This window comes from Eurytemora carolleeae, unplaced genomic scaffold (genome assembly GCF_000591075.1).
Source record: "Eurytemora carolleeae unplaced genomic scaffold, Eaff_2.0 scaffold1249, whole genome shotgun sequence".
NCBI lineage: Eukaryota > Metazoa > Arthropoda > Copepoda > Calanoida > Temoridae > Eurytemora > Eurytemora carolleeae.
In genome coordinates this window covers 24,724-47,798 of record NW_019397136.1, presented here as the reverse complement: position 1 = coordinate 47,798, position 23,075 = coordinate 24,724, and the positions used below count along the sequence as shown (strand labels likewise).

At 33.6% G+C, this 23,075-nt stretch overlaps 1 protein-coding gene across 2 annotated transcripts in view; it reads right to left on the bottom strand.

Annotated features, from left to right (window-relative positions):
• LOC111712247 (protein dachsous) overlaps nt 1–23,075 on the bottom strand; it is a 52,914-nt gene that overhangs the window by 10,562 nt on the left and 19,277 nt on the right. For both annotated transcript variants that reach the window (XR_002767413.1, XM_023486815.1), the window contains exons 13-26: nt 22,976–23,053; nt 21,875–21,967; nt 21,411–21,510; nt 20,640–21,244; nt 17,991–18,077; nt 16,986–17,133; nt 14,947–15,047; nt 12,971–13,154; nt 12,412–12,471; nt 10,171–10,289; nt 9,742–9,901; nt 6,722–6,841; nt 6,258–6,355; nt 2,870–5,699 (exon numbers count right to left, since the gene is read on the bottom strand). Coding sequence is in view for 1 of the 2 variants with exons in the window: in XM_023486815.1 (XP_023342583.1) it covers nt 2,870–5,699; nt 6,258–6,355; nt 6,722–6,841; nt 9,742–9,901; nt 10,171–10,289; nt 12,412–12,471; nt 12,971–13,154; nt 14,947–15,047; nt 16,986–17,133; nt 17,991–18,077; nt 20,640–21,244; nt 21,411–21,510; nt 21,875–21,967; nt 22,976–23,053 (4,783 nt within the window). In the remaining variant the exon portion in view is untranslated. The remainder of the gene's footprint in view (nt 1–2,869; nt 5,700–6,257; nt 6,356–6,721; nt 6,842–9,741; nt 9,902–10,170; nt 10,290–12,411; nt 12,472–12,970; nt 13,155–14,946; nt 15,048–16,985; nt 17,134–17,990; nt 18,078–20,639; nt 21,245–21,410; nt 21,511–21,874; nt 21,968–22,975; nt 23,054–23,075) is intronic.

Sequence of the window (23,075 nt, the reverse complement as noted above, 5' to 3'; positions counted from 1 at the left end):
TCAGTTATAACCATCAAGATATAAGATTTAGAGGGTGGCTACGGTCTAGTATTTACGTGGTTCAGTCCTACCATCAATAAATAAGATTTAGAGGGTGGCTACGGTCTTGTATTTACGTGGTTCAGTTATAACCATCAAGATATAAGATTTAGAGGGTGGCTACGGTCTTGTATTTACGTGGTTCAGTCCTAACCATCAAGATATAAGATTTAGAGAGTGGCTATACGGTCTTGTATTTACGTGGTTCAGTCCTAACCATCAAGATATAAGAATTAGAGGGTGGCTACGGTCTTGTATTTAAGTATTTGCAATCCTGTGTATCCTTACATAAGGTTGTCCTGTGTCCATTTAACAAAATATGTCCAGAAATTGTCAATTTAAGTCAAATGAAGAATAGTTGGTAGATGTTGGATATCTCGTTAAAGCATATTTGTGTATTTTATCTAGGTCAACAAAACAAGTTTCACCCCATGGTCACCCCTCATTTCCGTTATGATTACTTTTTAAATTAATATTAGTTTTTCGACGTGTTTTTTTTCAAATATTTTTCATTTTTATCAAGATTTCTTTTATCTAAATAATAAAACAAGACATTCATTATATATGTTGCCTATAGCCGGCCCAACGGCTGGACTGCCATGGGTTTTAGGCTAAAAAATTGAAAAGTTCTAAAAAAATTTTGATTTTTTTTTCTAAATTTATTTTTTCAACCTTTTCTTCAAATATTTTTTTTCCACGGGCAACGCCGGGCCTTTCAGCTAGTAATTAATAAAGGAACTGAACGCTCGCAACAAACTATAATTTTCTAACCCCTATTTATAGCAATCTAATTGCAATCTGATTGTGAAAACAAATTTGATATATCAAGATATTTGTTCTAGCAAAATTTATAGTTTGAAATGTCAAAGGTCATGCAACGACATCAGGTTGCAAAGATAAATGACTGAGAAAATTAGACACATTCAGTAGCTAACATTTAAACGTTATAATATATCAAATTTATCAAATTTATCAAAAAAGGAATTGACTCTTTGCCACAAACTCTGATTTTCTAATCCCAATATCTTTGGAACCCAATGTCGTAAACCTTTGATATTTCAAACTTATATTTTTTGATCTAACAAAAGTCATAGTTTGAAATTTCAAAGGTTTACGACGTTGGAATCCAAAGATATAGTGATTAGAAAATCAGAGTTTGTTGCAAAGAGCCAATTCCTTTAATCCCTTAAAAATTTACTTCTTGATCCGTAGACCGTCTTAGTCAAGAAATGGTTAGTGTTATCAAAACTAGTTTTGTTTAACTTTTTTCTTCCATTTTTTTACCCCTCCCCAGCTCCTCCCCCTATTTCTGGCTGCATTGTTTTGATTGTTGAATCTAGGTCTTATTATTAGAACAAGTTGGTTTAACCATGAACTGTCAGGGGGTCGGAGTATACTCAGTGTGCAATACACAGAGTATATAATATTACAGAGTTAGAAAGGAAATTCATTACATAGTTCAATGCTTAAGGATTCACAGTCAACTGTTGTTATTAGAAAAAGTTTTAAATTCTTACGGCTCACGGAGCATCAGATTTCTGAGAGGTTTTTACTGAGAACTCTGTTATTTTGTTTCTCTGTGTTAAAGTAGAACTATATAGATTGGGTGGGGTGCAGATATGTTCTAACTTCGATAAATAACTTGCACACAATTCCTCACCACCTTCGTTTCAGAATACAAAAGATATCATGTGTGCTCAAAAAGATATTTGATTCATTAATATTTATATACAAATATGTTAAAAGTTTGTTTTTAGGAAGACGCTGGGGAACATGGACATACACATTAAAAGCTTCATGATACAAGAAGCTGCATAAACTTTATGATACTAGAAGCTGCATAAACTTCATGATACAAGAAGCTGCATAAACTTTATGATACAAGAAGTTGCACAAACTTCATGATAAAAGAAGCTGCATAAACTACATGATACAAGAAGCTGCACAAACTTCATGATAAAAGAAGCTGCATAAACTTCATGATACAAGAAGCTGCACAAACTTCATGATACGAGAAGCTGCACAAACTTCATGATCCAAGAAGCTGCATAAACTTCATGATACAAGAAGCTGCATAAACTTCATGATACAAGAAGCTGAACAAACTTCATGATACAAGAAACTGCACAAACTTCATGATACTAGAAGCTGCATAAACTTCATGATACAAGAAGCTTCACAAACTTCATGATAGAAGAATTTGCATAAATTTCATGATACAAGAAGCTGCATAAACTTCATTATACAAAAAGCTGCACAAACTTCATGATACAAGAAGCTGCATAAACTTCATGATACAAGAAGCTCAACAAACTTCATGATACAAGAAGCTGCATAAACTTCATGATACTAGAAGCTGCATAAAATTCATGATACAAGAAGCTTCACAAATTTCATGATACTAGAAGCTGCATAAACTTAAAGATACAAGAAGCTACATAAACTTAATGATACAAGAATCTGCATAAACTTCATGAAACAAGAAGCTGCACAAACTTCATGATACAAGAAGCTTCACAAACTTCATGATACAAGAAGCTTCACAAACTTCAGGATACAAGAAACTGCACAAACTTCATGATACTAGAAGCTGCATAAAACTTCATGATACAAGAAGCTAAAAATCTGTTTTTATGGTTGAGAAGAGATGAATGCAATAAAGAATGTAAAACAAGCATTTCCTTTGACAGTTAATAAATGGACGACGGATAAAAAGAGACGGATTGAAGGACTTAAGAGTTAGGACCAGTAGAACGCACAGATATAAATAAGTGTGAAGAGATATTAGCGAAGATATTTTAGCCCTGAGAATCCAATATAAAGATCTTACCTTCAGATATCGTAATGGGTGTGCTTGGAGGGAACTGCGGCTGGTTATCGTTGATGTCAATTATTTTCACGATAACCTTGGTATATCCTGTCTTGGGCGGAGAACCCTCGTCCGTTGCAGTCACTTTTAACTCGTAGGAATCTCTAATCTCTCGATCCAGAACAATATTGGTTTTAATGATTCCAGAGTATTGTTGATCAATTGTGAACGCCCCATCATGATTTCCATCAATAATCTGATAATATAGACGTTCATTCTCAATACTGTCTCCATCCACGGCCATTACTTGGGTAACAAAGGTTCCCTTGTTATTTCCTTCCCAGGCACGAGCAAAGTAGACATTTTGTGTAAACCTTGGTTCATTGTCATTCACATCCTTTACTCGTATTTTGCACTCGGCGTAGGCGTACAGCTGCTCTTGTCCTGCAGCATGTCCCAGTACTGTCACTTTGTACTCCTGTTTTCTCTCATAGTCAATGAACTGAGGATTTTTGAGCCGGATCAACCCATTGTTTGAATTGATTTCAAATATTCCGTCCTGGTTCCCCTGGCCGAAAGTGTAGATAACCCTCTGAATTCGTCCATCTGAACGAACTGCCTGCACTTGCAAAATATCTTCGCCGATTTTAGATTCTTCCGAGATTTGGGATTCGTAAAGTTTCTGCTGGAAGTTGAGTTGTACGCTAGGTTGCTGTCCAATCTTTATCTCCACCAGCCCTGTAGAACTGAGACTAGGAGTACCACCATCCGTTACCAGGATCTCGATATGAAACATCCCTCCATCATCTGTTACAAGATTTTGCTGGGAGGAAATTATCCCAGTCACTGCGTCAATTGAAAACTTTTCCGCATCCTCCTGGTTTAAAAATGAGTATTTAAGATTGGCATTCTGTCCCTTGTCCTTGTCCTTAGCAGTTACTTTAGTTATTTGCGAACCCACAGGATGCTCCGGGAGTATCTGGGCCATGAAGGGATATTCGTCAAACTCAGGTTCATTGTCATTCTCATCCTGCAGAGTTATACTGACAGTAGTAGATGCCATCCTTGTATCCTCAATACCTTCATCCACCGCCATAATCAGCAGATTATACTCCTCATTTTTCTCCCTGTCCAACCTGGCCGTGGTGTAGATCTCTCCGGTGTCCTTGTCGATACCAAAGATCCACTCCGTACCATTCTGTATAGAATAAGAGATCTTAGCATTCTGTCCTGAGTCTGCATCTGTAGCAGTTACACTCATAACTGGAGTTCCAACATCTACATTTTCACTGATTCTTGCCTTGTATTTAGTTTCAAGAAACACAGGATCATTGTCATTCCTGTCAATAACTCTGATGGTTGTTTCACATGTGCTGGATCTTCTTGGGTTTCCTTGATCTTCCGCCTTGATGGTGAGAGAATATGATGAATGCTCCTCATGGTCGAGTGGAGCTGCAGACAGTTGTCCAGTGTGTGCATCCAGAGAGAATTTATTTCCCTCGTCCCCGCCCACGATGCTGTAGGTTATTTCTCCATTTGGCCCTTCATCCTCATCTACCGCTATGAAATAATGTAATGCTGACAGATCTGTGTTCTCAGGAACAAAAAGCGGATTGCAGGAATCCACAAATCTTGGGGTTTTATCATTCTCATCTGAGATCTTGATGAGAACTGTGGCAGTGTCGAAATTAGGTTGGGTGTTGGAATCATGTACGTATACGGTAACTATATATTCATTCCTTTCCTCCCTATCAAGATCTCCCATAGTGACTATATCTCCAGATCTTTCATCAATCCTAAACAATCCCCTGGACACGCTGGTATCCATGGAGTAGATAATGTCTGATCCTGAACCCTGTTTTTCCGCCTGTACAGCAATAACCAGGGTCCCGGGCTCGGAATGCTCCATTACCTCTGCTCTGTAAACAGTTTGTGTGAATTTAGGCGGACCATTACTCTGCTCTACTACACCTATCTGGAGAATCTGACTGCTATACTTTCTCGGTACACCGCTATCCTCAGCTTTAATAGTTAACTGGTAGCTAGACCGGGTAGGACGTTCTTTGATGGATAGTAGTCCAGTGGATGCATCAAGATGAAAGACGTTATCACTGTTCCCTCCTTCAATCAGATAACTCACGTCTCCGGCATCCTTGGAGTCACCATCTACAGCTAGAACGCGATGGAACGGAACTCCAATTTCAATTCCTTCTTGAATCTCCTTCCGTTTTGTTGAAACAAACGTGGGTACATGATCATTAGTATCCTCAACATGAACAATAACTGATACATCAGACGTTTTTCTCCCCTCCACGGCAAATGAACTGTCGGTGGCACGCAAGGTCATAAACACTTTCTCAGTAGATTCAAAATCTAGTTCATGAATCAGATACAGTTCTCCAGACAGCGAATCAATCCGGAAAAAATTCTGCGGGAATTGTTCCAACAGTGAGTAGCGAATAGTCCCATTACCAGCACTGTCCATACCCTTGGCTTTAATTGTCTGTATGGGAGTGCCAATAGCCGTGTTTTCAGGCACATTAAGCTCCAGGGGGCTAGTTGAGAATATAGGGCTGATACCGTTGACATCAGTGATGATAATCTTAACCTTGATGATTTCACGGGACATTCCGTACACCTCGTCGTTTAAAGACACTCTTAGGTTAAACTCCTTCCTGGAGCTGAACCTTAGGGGTTTAAGAACAACTAGGATACCGTTGTAATTATCAATATCAAACATTCCGTCCTCGTTTCCTCCTGATATAGAAAACCATGCTGTGCTTAGATCCAGGTTGGTTGGATTAGGTTTCACACTTCCCACCCTGCTCCCAGGCGTAGCAGTCTCTGACACCTAAAAACGGAAATTGTGTCACCTCATGCCACCTCATGTCAATCACATATCCTGGGGGGAAGCATTATTAAAATAAATACAAGCCAGTCAAAACATACAAACTGCCCTCCCATACCCTCCAGCAAACTCATAAAACCGGTAGTAAATAGACTCAACTGAAAATGATAAGCAATTTCTTTTACATCTTCCCTTAACCCCCTCCTTCAATTCTCTATAGAAATAATCTTATTATGTACACTTTCTCTCCACAAACTAGTCCCATGGCGTCAGTTAAACATTAAAATTAACTCTTGGTAAAATATTTCAATGATAATGGGGATGGGGGGGGGGGGGGGGGAGTCAATACATGAGGGTCCAACTCCGAGCTCTTTTGTTGAACTGAAAGGAGAAATTGATATTGCATTATCCATGGTTTAAATTGGTCCTGCATTGAGGCACTAGGGGACCATCACAGGACTTTAATTAATCTTAATATCATTGATTCATATTTATCGACATTGACAAGTTCAAAACTAATTTCACCAAAATATTCTGAATATTTCAATTGTTTTTTTTTACCTGTAGAATAAGGTTTGTTTGAGCAAAGGGTAGACTTGTATCTCTTTCTCTTAAGATATTGACAGTATACCAAACCTTAGAACTCAAACTAGGAGAACCTAATTAAGAAACATAATAATTTAGATGAACAAAATGAATACAAATTCTTGAAACTTAAAATAAGATAAAAACTGATTATGTGCGAAAATAATTTGTTACTTTACAATAATTACAATAATAACAATAATAATAATAATTACAATAATTTAGTTACTTTTACAAGAGTAGGACATATGTGTACGTTAACAATACCTTTTGATATCAAACAAACTAACAAATTATAGCAAATATACATAATTTAATGAGAAAAAAGGTGTGTTTAAAAAGTATTTTTAAATAATGAAAGGCTAAATATTGAAAGCGAAGGAATATGAAAACATATTAACGATAAATTAAGAAACGTAAAGAAATAAATATATGTATACCTTGATCCTGAACTCTGACTGTAACTGTTATATTATGAGGATTATACTCTAGAAGGGAAGATGTAGATAGAAGACCAGTGGTTGGATGTATACTCAGAACATCATGACCAGCTCCACCATCTGGATACACAAGGAATAAAGATACTCAGAGATATCATAAACGGGTATATTTAATTACTGGTTGGATTGATTTATAGGGTTTATATCTATCCCACACTGATAGATTATATAGATATAGTTTAGCTATCCTAGATGGACAAATCAGCTAGATAGAGTTTAACAATAAATGGATAAGATATTTTTCCTAATTGGATAGATATCCAAGAGGTATAGTTGATATAGATATCCTATATGGTGATAGATATCCTAAATGGAGAGACAGGATATAGATCCTAGATGTATACATATGTATACTTTAAATTGATGAATCCTAGATTAATCCTAGATGGAAAGATAAATAAAAGAATATATATCCTAGAAATGATCAGATAAGATAGATGCATCCTATATAGATAGGAAAGATAATCTCGATAAAAATATGATAAATATCCTAGATGGACGATAGGCTTGATATTCGTGATGAATAGATAAATAAGATGATATCCTCGAAAGAAAAAATATATGATAGATATCCTAGATGTATAGATATATTAGATACCCAAGATCAACAGATAGGATATATATCCTAGATTCCTAGATATGATATATATCCTAGATGAAAAGATACGAATAGATATCCAAGATTGATAGATATGATATATCCTAGACTGCTAGATAGGATATATATCCTAGGTGAAAAGATAGGATATATATCCTAAATGAAAAGATAGGATATATATCCTAGATGGATAGATATGATATATATATATCTTAGGTGAAAAGATATGAATAGATATCCAAGATTGATAGATAGGATAAATATCCTAGATGAAAAGATATGATAGATATATAGGATAATCGGTCTCATATCTCACTATACTCATGGATACTGAACCATGGGTGTAGAACGGGGATTAGGATTAAAACTGGACATTTGCCTTCGCAGCCAACACCCAGCTTATTAATAACTATACAGATAATAAATATAAATATATTTTATATACAAAATCTTATTGATCAAAAATGTTTTAAAAACTAGGAAATATGTTTAAAAAACCAACCGAGTTTTTGCATTTTCATATTTCATAGTTTGAAATATGAAAGGTCAACGACTTTGGATTGCAAAGATAAATTTATTAAAAAAATAGAGTTTGTGGCAAAAACTCAATTCCGTTATTTCGAGTCACAAACTTTAATTTTTCAATCCAAACTTTGCGCCATATTTCTAAACCTATTAAAATATAAATTCTGACAAATAAAACGTCCATATCAAAGGTTTACATAGTCAGGTTGGAAAGAGATAGGTGGTGTTTGAGGCGAGTTATCAATTTTCATTTTAGAAAGAAGTAGAAAGATGAAATTATTTTGAGAAAGAACGATATATTGATATGTAGGAATGTACGTGGAAAGATGATAGAAATATAGATTATGTGGGAAGAAGAATAAAACTTTATAAGATAAATAGATAGATAAATAGATAGATAAATAGATAGATAAATAGATAGAAAGAGAGATAGATAGATAGCGTGAAATCATGGCTAATAGTTCTGGAGGTCTTCCAAGCTTCTTATACCAGGATTTCTCACGCAAAACTAAACCTTGTAAACTGATTTTAGTTCAGCGTTCAGAACTTCCAGTTCAAACATTAACCAACAAACAAATTCACTATTATATATATATACTACTGAGGATCGTCATGATAAACGTGAAACATTATGTTTAGTATAATTCTTTTTTTAATAAGAATGTGAAGTTAAAAACTGAAATATATATATATATAGGCAACCAAACCAGCCAACTAACCAACCAAGCATCAAACTATCCAACTTCATACTTAACCAACGAGAAACCAATCAACTAAAAGCAACTGACCAACTACTGCCACAAATTACTAACTCAGAAACCAACCAAAACCATATTCAATGTGACCAAATCTTTACATATATCCTTTAATGAGACAATCCCGAAAAGTACTCACGAAGCGAAAGCATGTTTAGGGCGATAACCAAACGTTTCAATCTATATACATACTTGGCTTTTCTGTAACCTATCAACGTGGCTGGTCAACATTTGTTTTTTAAAATCCACGAAAAAAATTATGAATCCGAGAATTTTGTTGTTTTTGTTGGATAATTTAAGAAGAGAAAATTATGCAGATAGAGCAACAATTAAAAGTTAAAATTGAAGATGGGAGCCTAACATTCAAAATAATATCATATATATATATATATAATATTGGGCAGGGCAGATGTTGTATAATGTATATTAACATTATTGAGAATTGAAAGGACCTGAACAACAAGAGAGTTTCATTTTAAAATATATATTTTCTAAAAACTATATTGAAAGGAAAATATGAAAAGTGACAGGAAGGTTCAAGTATATATATAAATATAGGGCTGTCAAATAGTTGAGTAGCTAGATATAAATGAAAGATAAATAGATACATTGACAGAAAGATATATAGATGGTGGGATAGAAAAAGATGATAAAGGACATCAACCCGGGAAATCTATGTCAAATCAGAAGTGAAATTAAAAGTTCCACAGATTGATACACAGAAGGAAAGATAGATAGAAAGGTAGATAGATTGATAAATGATGAAATATATAGATTCAAGAAATCAAAATAGATTAAATATATAGACAAATTAATAGATAAATAAATAAATAGACAGAAAGATATATAGTTAGATAGATTTTTATATATTATACAATTTGAACAAATAGCTAGATAGATAGAAGAATATAAGCATAGATCTTTATATATATATGGATAGTTAGAAAATAGTTAGATACATCTATAATAAGATGAATATAGAAAAAGATGAATATAGAAATAGATAAATAGAAAAAAAGGTGTTTAGATGGATATTTAGAAATATGGTTAGGGAGATATATTTGTATAAACATGTATCCTACCGTTGTCTATGGTATAAACTAGGTTCCCTCCGTCTCCTAGATCTGGATCTGTAGCTAGTATCCGAGCTATAGGAGTATCAGGAGGAGCTCTACCTTGCACGGATAGAACAGTCACTACTGGATCAACTATCACGGGAGCATTGTCATTCAGATCCTCAACCTACATAATTAAATATGTAGATAGATAGATAAATAGATAGATAGATAGCTTGATATATAGAAAAATAGATAAATAGATAATTAAATAAATAGGTAATTAAATATATAGATTTCCTCCCTCTCCTTTTAAAAGATCATACTCCAATATGATAAATTACTGATATTTTCATTTTCGTACGTTTTGACTGGCATCGTATATTTTTAGTAAACAAAACATTTTTGAAGTTAATATTTCATATTTAGATAAATTAAACTCCTCGTCAACTGAACCTGTATATGAAGAGTAGCTGAGCTGGTTAATCTAGGTATTCCTGAATCTACAGCTTCAACCTCAAGAATATATTCATCTTCCACTTCTCGGTCCAGGTTCACAACAGTTCGGATCTCACCTAAGAAAACATAAATCTTGATTTTAAATATAATTATAAATTGCGCTTGGTTAATTACAATTTCCATGGCAAAGCTTCACATTAACATGTATTTTAGATTTAAGGCTTATATCAAGATTAAAAACCAACCTCTCAAACTAACCAAGCGCACCATTACTTCGTGGAGTAGTGCTTTTCATGATATGATTATTATTCTTAATTATTTTTAAACATGGATGGTCAAAACATCGGACAAGCTTAGCCAAAGATAAAGGAAAAGGATAGAAGGAACTGTAGATATAAATATAAGTGACCCTCCATTTAAAGAGTGCCATAGTGACCTCCATTTACAGAGTGCCATAGTGACCTCCTGAAGAAACGAAAGAGGAAATTGTGAGAATTAAACATTTTTCAAGTTCGAAAGATTGCGATATATTCCACATATTGTTAATCAGATAATGGTTTAAAGGGTATCTTTGGAATTTAACCATGTAGCTTTAGAATGAGATATCCTTAATCCCGATCGGTTAATAAATCTGAAGATTAATAACAAGAGGAGAACCAGCATTACTCGAGCTGAAGAAAAAGAGTGGATCAAGCATTAATCCCGAAATCCACCATTCAAAAGTTCTCAGCTCAGGTTTTTTTAAATTGGGGATCACTTGAATTTGAACGACATTATCCCTTTAAAAGAACCGGAAACAAGAAACTGAATAAAAGTCGGATCTTCATGTGTTCATGGGTTATCCGACTATCACGATGTCACTCATACCAACATATCTTAGTTTAGGTAGGATTAGGAGGGATTTCTTTAACACAGGAAGATATAAAGGAGGAGAAGAAGAAGAAGATGAAGGAACAGAAGAAGGTATGAAGGCACGAACAATTATGGATGAACAGTGAAGAGAATTGAAAATTGGGGAAAATAAGGAAAACCAGGAAAGTTCTAAATGAAGAAACAATATTGTAATTATAGATTAATGTGAATATCATCGAAAAATCTTAGTCAAATATTGACTGATTACTCTTCTCATACCCTAACGTACTACTCCTTATCACTTTTTCGCCTGTCGCCGTGAACCTTTACCATTAACAAGAAACATTAATTCTATTTTCATGACATATCATTGAGAATTACTTTGAAATTAAAAGCTAGAGGGAATAATTATATAAAAACAGAATACAAAGATGGAAAAACGGAGAAAAAGAGGACTCAGAAAGAGAATGAAAGAATGTATGGCATGAAGAATGGATAGATGGAAGGACTGATAAGCTGATGAATGAATGAATGAATGAGGATTAAACTGTTGTCTGGATAAAGGATGGAGAGGATGAGACTAGTCATCCAAGAATTATAAATAATCCTATTCAGAGATTACAGTTGGTTGCTCAGTTAGTTAGTGAAACAAGAATACAAATATATAAAATTATTTTTTAAATTGTGACAGAAAAATGTTAAACATTTTAACTTATAAACATTTTTTTCGGAATTTGCAATTAAAAAATCTGTTTATATTTGTAAAGACCTCAACCCCAGAATTGGAGGATTTTTGACGCGTTGTAAAAGGGCATAAAAACAAAAACTTTGACGGGGAAAAAATATATTTTTTAGTTCAGAATTATATATACATATATACATATCTAGATATGTAGATAGATAGATAGATAGGAAGCTCAAAACTCAGAGCTGTGCTATATAATAGATATAATACTAGTATACGCCTGACAGCGCTTAAAGATTTGTTTCTGATTCTTTAGCTGAGCATAATTGAATATTCTACTTATATGCACACTACACAGGGTCTCAACTACACTAGCACGTACACAGAAACAGCTTCCAATAAGCAATAAGTATATATATGCATAATAGGTTATATATAATATGTTTATATTTACAACATCTAACTACAGTATTAATTGGAAAAACTGAAGTTCTGAGACCAGGTTTAATGAAGAGGGAAAGTAGTTGAACTACTTAAACAAAAATAGACCACTGAAATTACTCTTAAGCTAAACCCAGCGCACAAGAGAATCTGTTGAACCGGCATTAGGTGGTTCAACTACTTCTCATTAAATCTGGTCTCTGATCTGTTCTATTTTAAAGAATATGTCTAGATACATCTAATTTGAAGGGATAACTTACCATTCTTTTCGTCAATTTGAAATACATCTGTGCTTCTCTTAAACTTATAAGAAATATCTCCTGAAAAAGAAGATTAATAAATAATCAAAATAAAAACAATAATAATTATAATAATGACAATAATCTATATATAAATTTGGCTTGTCTGGTGTTTGTCTGTCTGTCTGTTTGTTTGTATCCAATAAACGTCAGAACGGCTGAACCAAATTTTTTGTGGGACATCACGTGACCACAGGGAAGGTTTACGAATGATAAAAATTTTAAAAAATGTGTTTTAAAAGTTTTTAAATTTTTGTAAAAAATTTAAATTCTTGAAAATCTGGGAATTTTTTTTAAAAATCCGCGAAATTTTTTTCTTCTTTGTTTTAAAATGTAAACAAAAAGAACATGTTCACAATAGAAGATGGGCGCGAAGTGCCCTAAAAGCCTAGTACTATAAAAAATGACATAAATAAATATATAATAATATATATAATGAATATATCAAAAAAAATAGTAATACTGATGAAAATGGTGCTTATGCTAATCATTAATAAAAAAAAATATAATAATAACTGACCGTTTTGTCCACTATCTGCATCTGTTGCCTGAATAACTCCTATTTTATATCCAACTCCTGTATTCTCCTCAACTATATAGGAGTACTCCTCCTTAGAGAATATAGGAGCATTATCATTGGAGTCCACCACCCTGATGTCTACACTGCAAACATCAGATAGAGGGGGGGTACCTTCATCTTCAACCTAGATAGATAGATAGATAGATAGATAGATAGATAGATAGATAGATAGATAGATAGATAGATAGATAGATACATACATAGATAGATAGATAGAAAAAAAATTATGGAACTAGTTCATTAAAAAAAGACCCGCTACCTAGAAGCATTAATTGATGGATAGATAATACAGATGGATGGATAGATGAATAGATATAGATAGATAAATTTGCATATCATCCCTAATCTATTATATATTGTAAGTGTGTGTAATATGTAATGATAAACCCGTCATTAAACTCAGTAGCTTCAATCTGATGACTCTCCGATAGTAAATTTAAAAATATCATCATTGCGCTGCAGCTAGCTTCAAAATAAACGTTATCTTTATACTATTTTCTCTGCATCTGCGTACGTTTATGGCAATATTGTTAAGGACCAGTTTATCTAACTGCATGAGAGGCTGTGTACATGAAAATATTATTAAGGATCAGTTTATCTAATTGCATGAGAGACTGTGTGCATGAAAATATTATTAAGGATCAGTTTATCTAATAGTTAGTAGAAAGCAGTTGAGGTGTCAACACCTCCTCTCTCTGAGAGAAAGCATGCAACAGGCTTGCAAATATATTCAGGACTAGGGCCGCAGCCCTTTTTACTGTCAACAAGAATGGGTTCACACCCTTTGCTAATAGTAGATGTCAAAGTCTACTACAGACAACGAGTATGGGTTCACACCCTTTGCTAATGGTAGATGTCAAAGTCTACTACAGTCAACGAGTATGGGTTCACACCCTTTGCTAATGGTAGATGTCAAAGTCTACTACAGTCAACGCGTATGGGTTCACACCCTTTGCTAATGGTAGATGTCAAAGTCTACTACAGTCAACATGAATGGGCTCACACCCTCTGCTAATGGTGGATGTCAAAGTCTACTACAGTCAACGAGAATACATTGCTTTTGTTGAATCAATATGTATTCATAAGTTCAATTAATGCATTCCTGAAAATGTTTTGATTATTTGAGTGCTGACTAATTATCTACTTGTAAATGCACAATGAATGTATTCTTAGTTGAGTTTTCAATATTTATACTTTGTTTCAACAAATACGATCAAAACAAAATTATCAAACAATATATTTTTAATCTAATTTAATTTTTAATAATAAATTTTCTTTTGTGTTACATTTTAAGCTGAACCATCATGCAATATTATTTTGTATTTTGTGTTTGAAAATAAATACCATAACTACCATAATTGCATGAGAGACTGTGTGCATGAAAATATTATTAAGGATCAGTTTATCTAATTGCATGAGAGGCTGTGTACATGAAAACAAGCCATAAGACAATTTCTGAAATTTTTCTAATCCAAATTTTTCCTTTTTTTTTAAAGCCAGAAATGTCTTGTTTTTCATCCCTATAACCCGGCCCTGTTTGTTTTCAAGAAACGAGGTATTTATTAAGAGTTCTATATTCTCATATAACTAAAAAGTTAAAGCGTGCTTGTATGGAGGCTACTGTTGTATCTCATTATATTGCGCATTCTTGTATATCTTTTCTTTCCTTGAATTAGACAATAATGAACCCATCTCGATTCTGGGCAATTTTTTTCTTTTCCTGTTATTCATGTTTACATAACTTAAACCTTATTTGTGATGTAAACAAAGCGCTCATATTTATATCCATTTCTTCTACAAAACTATTTGTGCTAGTGCTTTTTTATTCAAAGGTTGATNTGTGAGATCTAGAATCCATATGAAATTCTGATCAGATTTGATCTTTTTTAATCAGTTTCCATGAGATATATATTTACCTTTACAGTGAAGGAGATAGAGTTGATGGTTTCATAATCCAGTTCTTTACTCAGGTATAGAATACCACTGGTTGGTAGGATAGAGATATACTCAGACTCATCTAGAATATACAACATTAAAGCTACAGCTAGAATGCAATATTGGAGCTACAAGTAGAATACAACATTGGAGCAACAGCTAGAATACAATATTAGAGCAACAAGAAGAATACAACATTGGAGCAACAGCTAGAATACAACATTGGAGCAACAGCTAGAATACAACATTGGAGCAACAGCTAGAATACAACATTAGAGCAACAAGAAAAATACAACATTGGAGCAACTAGTAGAATACAACATTGGAGCTACAAGTAGAATACAACATTGGAGCAACTAGTAGAATACAACATTTGAGCTACAAGAAGAATACAACATTAGAGCAACTAGTAGGAATACAACATTGGAGCAACTAGTAGAATACAACATTAGAGCAACTAGTAGAATACAACATTAGAGCAACAAGTAGGAATACAACATTGGAGCAACTAGTAGAATACAACATTGGAGCAACTAGTAGAATACAACATTGGAGCTACAAGTAGAATACAACAATGGAGCAACAAGTAGGAATACAACATTGGAGCAACAAGTAGAATACAACATTGGAGCAACAAGAAGGAATACAACATTTGAGCTACAAGTAGAATACAACATTGGAGCAACTAGTAGAATACAACATTGGAGCTACAAGTAGAATACAACATTGGAGCAACTAGTAGAATACAACATTGGAGCTACAAGAAGAATGCAACACTGGAGCAACACTGGAGCAACAAGTAGAATACAACATTAGAGCTACTAGTAGAATACAACATTGGAGCAACTAGTAGAATACAACATTGGAGCAACTAGTAGAATACAACTTTGGAGCAACAAGTAGAACACAACATTGGAGCTACAAGAAGAATGCAACATTGGAGCAACAAGTAGGAATACAACATTGGAGCAGCAAGAAGAATACAACATTGGAGCAACAAGTAGAATACAACATTGGAGCAACAAGTAGAATACAACATTGGAGCAACTAGTAGAATACAACATTGGAGCTACAGCTAGAATACAACATTGGAGCTACAAGTAGAATACAATATTGGAGCAACTAGTAGAATACAACATTGGAGCAACAAGCAGAATACAACATTGGAGCAACTAGTAGAATACAACATTGGAGCAACTAGTAGAATACAATATTGGAGCAACAAGTAAATTACAACTTACATTGTAGTAACAAGCTTAATGAAACTTGCTAGGAACAAGTTAATTGTAACATTGTAGTAACAAAATTAGAATTTTTACTTCTAGCTGAACGATTATAATTTATGCACCTAAGATTCCTCAAAAAATGAAACATCAAGTATATTTAGTAAATGTATGGTACATCTAGGGATAGATCGTTTACACTTTAATGCAAACGATCGTTTCGTTTTAAAAACGACGAAGAAAAAAGGAAAAACAAAACGATAATTTTTTAAAATTTCGTTTTCGTTTTTCCTTTTTTAAGTTTTAAAAAATCCATCGTCTTTGAAAACAACTGATCGTTTGGTCGGAAAATCCGAGGTCAGAAAACATTCAGGTTTTCTCGATAAAAATCCTACGTTTTTCAGTCAGAACTTGATAGTTTAGCGTGATGTATATATTCATGTTTACTTAGTCATTGAGATAAAATAGATTTAAAGTATTTTTGCAAGATTTAACAATACTATTAAACATTGCATTTAGTCCCATAATTGGCTTAATAAAACATCAATTTGCATTGTGCATCTCTTATGAATATGTTGAACTATAAACATGCACAATTGAAAACTGCACATCTAAGAAATAGTTGTTTCCTTACACTATGTTGACGTACAAAGGGTGAAACAAAAAGAATGAATTGAGAAAATATCTAAATTTTATGTTGTTTACGAATCAAACTCAACGCCTATTTCGTTACTTTTCTGAATTCAATTAGGGAAATGTTTGTAAAACTGTTTACAATTGAATTAATTAAATTTTACCAATTATAGAAAATCGTAGTCGACCATTTTTTCCTCCATCCAGGTCTTCAGCGTCAAGGGGAAGGAGCTGAGAATCCTTTGGCAGGGTTTCCTCGACTGTCAGCTGGTAGGAGGGCTTAGAGAACACAGGGGCGTGGTCGTTTTCATCCTGGAGTCATTCTTAGTTTAGCTATGAGATATTTTACATGGGGGGCTTATGCGATATACATAGGGCCCTGACAATGTACAGTAATTTGTTGGATGGGAGGCGATGGGGGGGGGGGCGCTTCAACCCTGATTTCACTTTACCGGGTTTAGTGACCAAGCACCCCTGTATACGCCCATGGACCACCATAATTGGCTCAATATCGTGGTATTTTATTCTAAGCTTGAGGGATGCTAATGAATCTTAATCTATTCATGATTCACCATTTGCCAATTAAATGATGCATTGCATTTGCACGTTAACTGGTCAAAACTAATTCATATTTTCTCTAAGATTGGCAATTAATCATTGATCATGCTCTTGTAGAGCAATATACCAATCGGCAAACACTATATCTTGCTCTATAATTTGCAAATCAGCATGAATTTTGACTGGTGACCGAATTACTCATTAATTTGCCATTGGCCGTCTCCTGCTGTATATATCTGTAGCTTTTTAATAAGTGAATAGATAATTATGTTTTTTTGCGGCAAACTAAAATTTATTTTGCTGTGTTATGGAATTACTCTAATTTTTCCTTGTTTTTCAGTTTCTGTTTGATAGGGTACTTTTCATTAAAAAGTAACATCTAATTAAACTTGTATAGGTATTATAAGGTTTCATAATATAATATACAACCTTGTTTAAGATAGTGCTAGAAAAACGAAATGTTTAGAAAGAAACAATTTTGAAATTGTAAAACTTCCAGATTTTTCTGGAACCTTTTATAATCTCATTGTACAGTACTAAGAGTACTTGTTTTAAGGGGTTATTTAAGAAATTATTCTTTGCCAAATTATTATTGGATAAACTAAGTTTACCTGAACGAGAATATTGATAGAAAAGCTGGAGGAGAGGGAGGGGGAACCATTGTCGTAGGCCACCAGCTGAACCTCATGCTGTTCCATCTAGATAGATGGATAGGTAGATAAATAGATAGCTACATAGATAGATAGTAAAGTAAAAAGATAGGTAAATAAATAGTTAGATTTTTTTATAGTTTATAAATTAGATAATTAGTCACTGTAAACTCAGGTTTACTTGAGAACCGGACCAAGCTAAAGTTAGCTAAATGTAAAGTTGGTAAGATCGTTTGTTATTTAACTATGTTTAATAGTTATGTTGGTTGGAAGATTGTGTAGTGAGATAATTATATTATTTTGATAGTTAACTCAGTTTCAACTGTCCACACAATCAGATCTCAACACCAATAAGATAGCCACTGTCTCAGTTTTTAACAAATTAAAGACCAAAAAACTCGTCATAAACACAAACTTTCTAATCCTTATATCGTTATACAATATGATGGCTTAAACCTATGATATTTCAAACTAGATCAAATAGTCAAAGTTTGAAATATAAACGGTTTTCATCATAAGATTGCCAAGGTATAGGCATAGGGATTAGGAAATTAAATTTTTGGTAAGTAATCAGTTCCATTAAACTTTACTGTTCACTACTTTGTATAGTATACACCACTTCTATTCATAGTTTTGGAATAGTATAGTTAAAATAATATGCGATAGCAACACTGAAGCAATAGTAAAAATACTTTGTATAGTATACACCACTTCTATTCATAGTTTTGGAATAGTATAGTTAAAATTATATGAGATAGCAACATTGAAGCAATACAAAAATACTTTGTATAGTATACACCACTTCAATTCAAAGTTTTGGAATAGTATAGTTAAAATTATATGCGATAGCAACGAAGCAATACAAAAATACTTTGTATAGTATACACCACTTCAATTCAAAGTTTTGTAATAGTATAGTTAAAATTATATGCGATAGCAACATTGAAGCAATACAAATTACTTTGTATAGTATACACCACTTCAATTCAAAGTTTTGGAATAGTATAGTTAAAATTATATGAGATAGCAACATCGAAGCAATAGTAAAAATACTTTGTGTAGTATACACCACTTCTATTAATAGTTTTGGAATAGTATAGTTAAAATTATATGAGATAGCAACACTGAAGCAATACAAAAATACTTTGTATAGTATACACCACTACAATTCAAAGTTTTGGAATAGTATAGTTAGAATTATATAAGATAGCAACATTGAAGCAATACAAAAATACTTTGTATAGTATACACCACTACAATTCAAAGTTTTGGAATAGTATAGTTAGAATTATATAAGATAGCAACATTGAAGCAATACAAAAATACTTTGTATAGTATACACCACTTCTATTCATAGTTTTGGAATAGTATAGTTAAAATTATATAAGATAGCAACATTGAAGCAATACAAAAATACTTTGTACAGTATACACCACTTCAATTCAAAGTTTTGGAATAGTATAGTTAAAATTATATAAGATAGCAACACTGAAGCAATACAAGAATAGTGGATAGAATACCATATTTAGCTAATGCAAAGGATTAAGAGCATGACGACATAACAACAACTACAAATTTGCAAATACAAGATTAATTTTTGAATCCTAACTTGTCAGTGTTTGTCACACCCTAATTAGCCTAATTGATTGATTGATTTATGCCTTAATATTAGGGCTAATTAATCCAGATTTGGACCTGACTGTTGAGAACTAGATGGGAGGGAGTGAACAAGAAACCCCGCCCACCAAAACTATCTGGATTATCAACAAAAATATCAGAAGCCTCCAAATATAGGGATAATTAATGTTAACGTATCTTTAAAAAGATTCAGAATTGTCAACAGAACATATATTTGGTTAAAAGGGAGTGTGCACGTTACTTCGTTTACAGCTTTCAAAACCTTTGACTTATTAAAAATGAATGAGATATCCATGACTTATCTTTGAAAAATTGTATGATTTTCAAGCAAGAAAACCGACGATCTCTTCCACATGTCTGATCAGACAAGAGTAAAAGTAACCGTTTCGAACCGAGTATTACAAATTACAACGACAGAGTTTTAATATTGGGTTAATATTGTAATGACAGTCTAGGGTTAATATTGTAATGACAGTCTAGGGTTAATATTGTAATGACAGTCTAGGGTTAAGACTGTTGATGAATTATATTCCGACTAGAAACCTTGACTAAGGTGCACGACTGAATTCAAGTATAAACACAAATACAAATAAACATGAACCAAAATATGCAGATAACCAGACAGTTACGCATTAACATGCATAAATTTAAACCAAGATCGAACATGTGAACAAACAAACAAACATACACATCAAACAAATAACACACCAATTGTTTTTTGGACAACATATGCAGACAATATGTTCATAAGAAGTAAGACATTATTCCAACTCTTAAAAAAGCTGTTGTTAAATAATAGCTTTTTACGTTTGTTTAAATTAAAAATGAAGTTTTTTTGACAGTTCTTGGATTCTTTATATTTGGTTAAGGGAAGTCAGATTACAGTTACGAGTATATTGAACAATTTAAAATCTGACTTGCATTTTTTCAACAGAAAGTCACGTGAATTGTGCATATAGTTTATCATCTAACCTGTTCATAATCTAGCTCCTGTAGGGTTGTAACCACCCCTGTATTCTCATCCACAGTGAATACCCCTGTATCCTTGATTATCCTATAGTTAACTCTTCCGTTCTCACCGGAGTCTCTGTCCCGAGCCTGCTTAGCGAACACCAGAGTGTGGGCAGGAGAATTTTCAGGAATGGTGATCAAGCCCAGGGTGGGACCAAAGCTGGGAGCGTTGTCGTTAATGTCGATTATGTTAACAAGGACCTGGCAGTATCCGGTCATACCGGAGACATCATCTTCGACTCCGATATTTAGAAGAAATCTTGGATTTGTCTCGTGATCAAGCTCCATCTTAGTTGAGATCAGGCCAGACTGAGAATCTATGTCAAAATAACTTTGCGCGTTTTCTGAATAGAAAAATATTCGCGGATTTTTTACGTTTGTGCGAACTTTACCGACATCCGAGCGAATTATTGCGTCCTCCTCAATAGAAAACTGGTGCAATTTTTCGATACATAAGGGTGGAGTTGAGGGTGTGTCTTGAGGCGCTATGTTGATTGATAAAAGAGCTGGTTGTGGGGCTGATGTCCCGCCCCCGTCTACAGCTGACACTTCAAGTTTAAATGTTCCTAAAATAATGTTAGGTTAGGGTGGGGTCTGTGTAGCGTGAATAGGCTAAATGAAGAATATAAACGACAGGTAAAAGGAAACAAACTCACACAAAAATTTGAAAGTTTGGAAATGAATGTTAGCAAATGTATGGATGGATGGATGGTTGTTTATAGATCTTATTACCTTGAGCATCCTTAAGAGAACGTGCTAGAGATAGAACACCTCCCTTTTCATCCAGCAGGAATAGGCCTTCTTGGTTACCCTTGCTGATAGAGTAGGTCACCTGATAATAACAATCATAATGATACTATTTAATTTTAGTACAAGAAGAAAAAACATTATTATCAATACAGAAGACATAAAAATAAGAATAAAAATTATAATAATTCATTGAACAATGTTGTACACTTGGTACATGTACTTGTAATTAATAAATACCGTACAATACAATTTTGAAACGGGTGCATTGAACAATGTTGTACACTTGGTACATGTAATTAATAAAAACCGTACAATACAATTTGTACTTAAAGTTACGATAACTTTAAAAAATATGCAGCTGTTAGGGTTAGGTTAGGTTAGACCTTGATAGTGCTGCGGCTAGGACAGGCTAGATGACAATAATAATTATGTAATTATAAAAATACCTGTCCCCAGTCTCCTGAATCTCTATCTACAGCTGATACTCTGAGAATATGATCACCAGCCTGGCCTTCTCCTTCAACACTCCCGCTATATTCCTGTTAAATATATTCATTCATTTTTAATTATCCTTTTATTCACTTATCCTCTCATTTATTTTTCATCATTTAATAAATTCATTTATTCATTCTTCACTTTGTTATGTATACAAACTTTATCTAATCAAGATTTATTAATTTTCACATTTCTTCAACGTTATATCCACAGACTAACCAGACTGCGCATATGCTCTACCTGGATAGGCTAAGCAGGCCTAAAGTGTCCCGGCATGCCATGCTACAGTTTCATGAAAGGTTATTTGACTGCCATCTAATGGCCTCTTGTTGCATATGATACCAATTTAGGGGATAAGTAGCATAGAAATACTCCAATTTTTAACATGAAACAAAACATTTCGTATCCAAAGGATCTTTAAATATCCATGCCTGCTGATTGGTTGTGTACAATATTTGTACACAATAGAACCTGCTGTGGAAAATATCCCATATCAATGGTTTCAATTGATCTCTGCTACGCTCGTATCTCTGATTTATCCGTAGGTTGATCGTATTTTATTTTATTTTTTATTTTCTTATACTTATTGTTTCAGTCACTAGTTACCTTTTCTTATTTGTTCTGATATTTATTCTTGATTAATGGGACTGTCAACGAGATTTCAAGTGACCGTCCACTCGATATTTTCGATTCACTACGATACCATTTAATCCTTTGTCTGATCAATGATAAACTAAAGATCTTTTTATTGATGAAAATTAATTATTTTGAATTGTGGTTTCTCTGTAAAAGTAAGTTGCAGATTTATGCTTCACAGACAATGAAGAAAAGGGTGAAAAATGAACACGATTCAATACAAAAAATGACAATTTTTTTCTCATTGCCCCTGAGGTTTATAGGGTACCTTTCAGCATCGGAAATACGTCTTATTAAAATGGTGGCCACCTATACTACCGTCTATAGTCCCCTTTACACTCCTATCTTGGTCTTATGTTGATGTAAAGTGAAACTACTACTGCTAACTAAAGAGATGATAAACTTGTATTTCTTACCCTAGGGTTGAACTGAGGACTATTATCATTATCATCCTCAACTGTTATTCCAACCATTGACGTAGAGGACAATCCACCCTAAATATATATATATTTAATA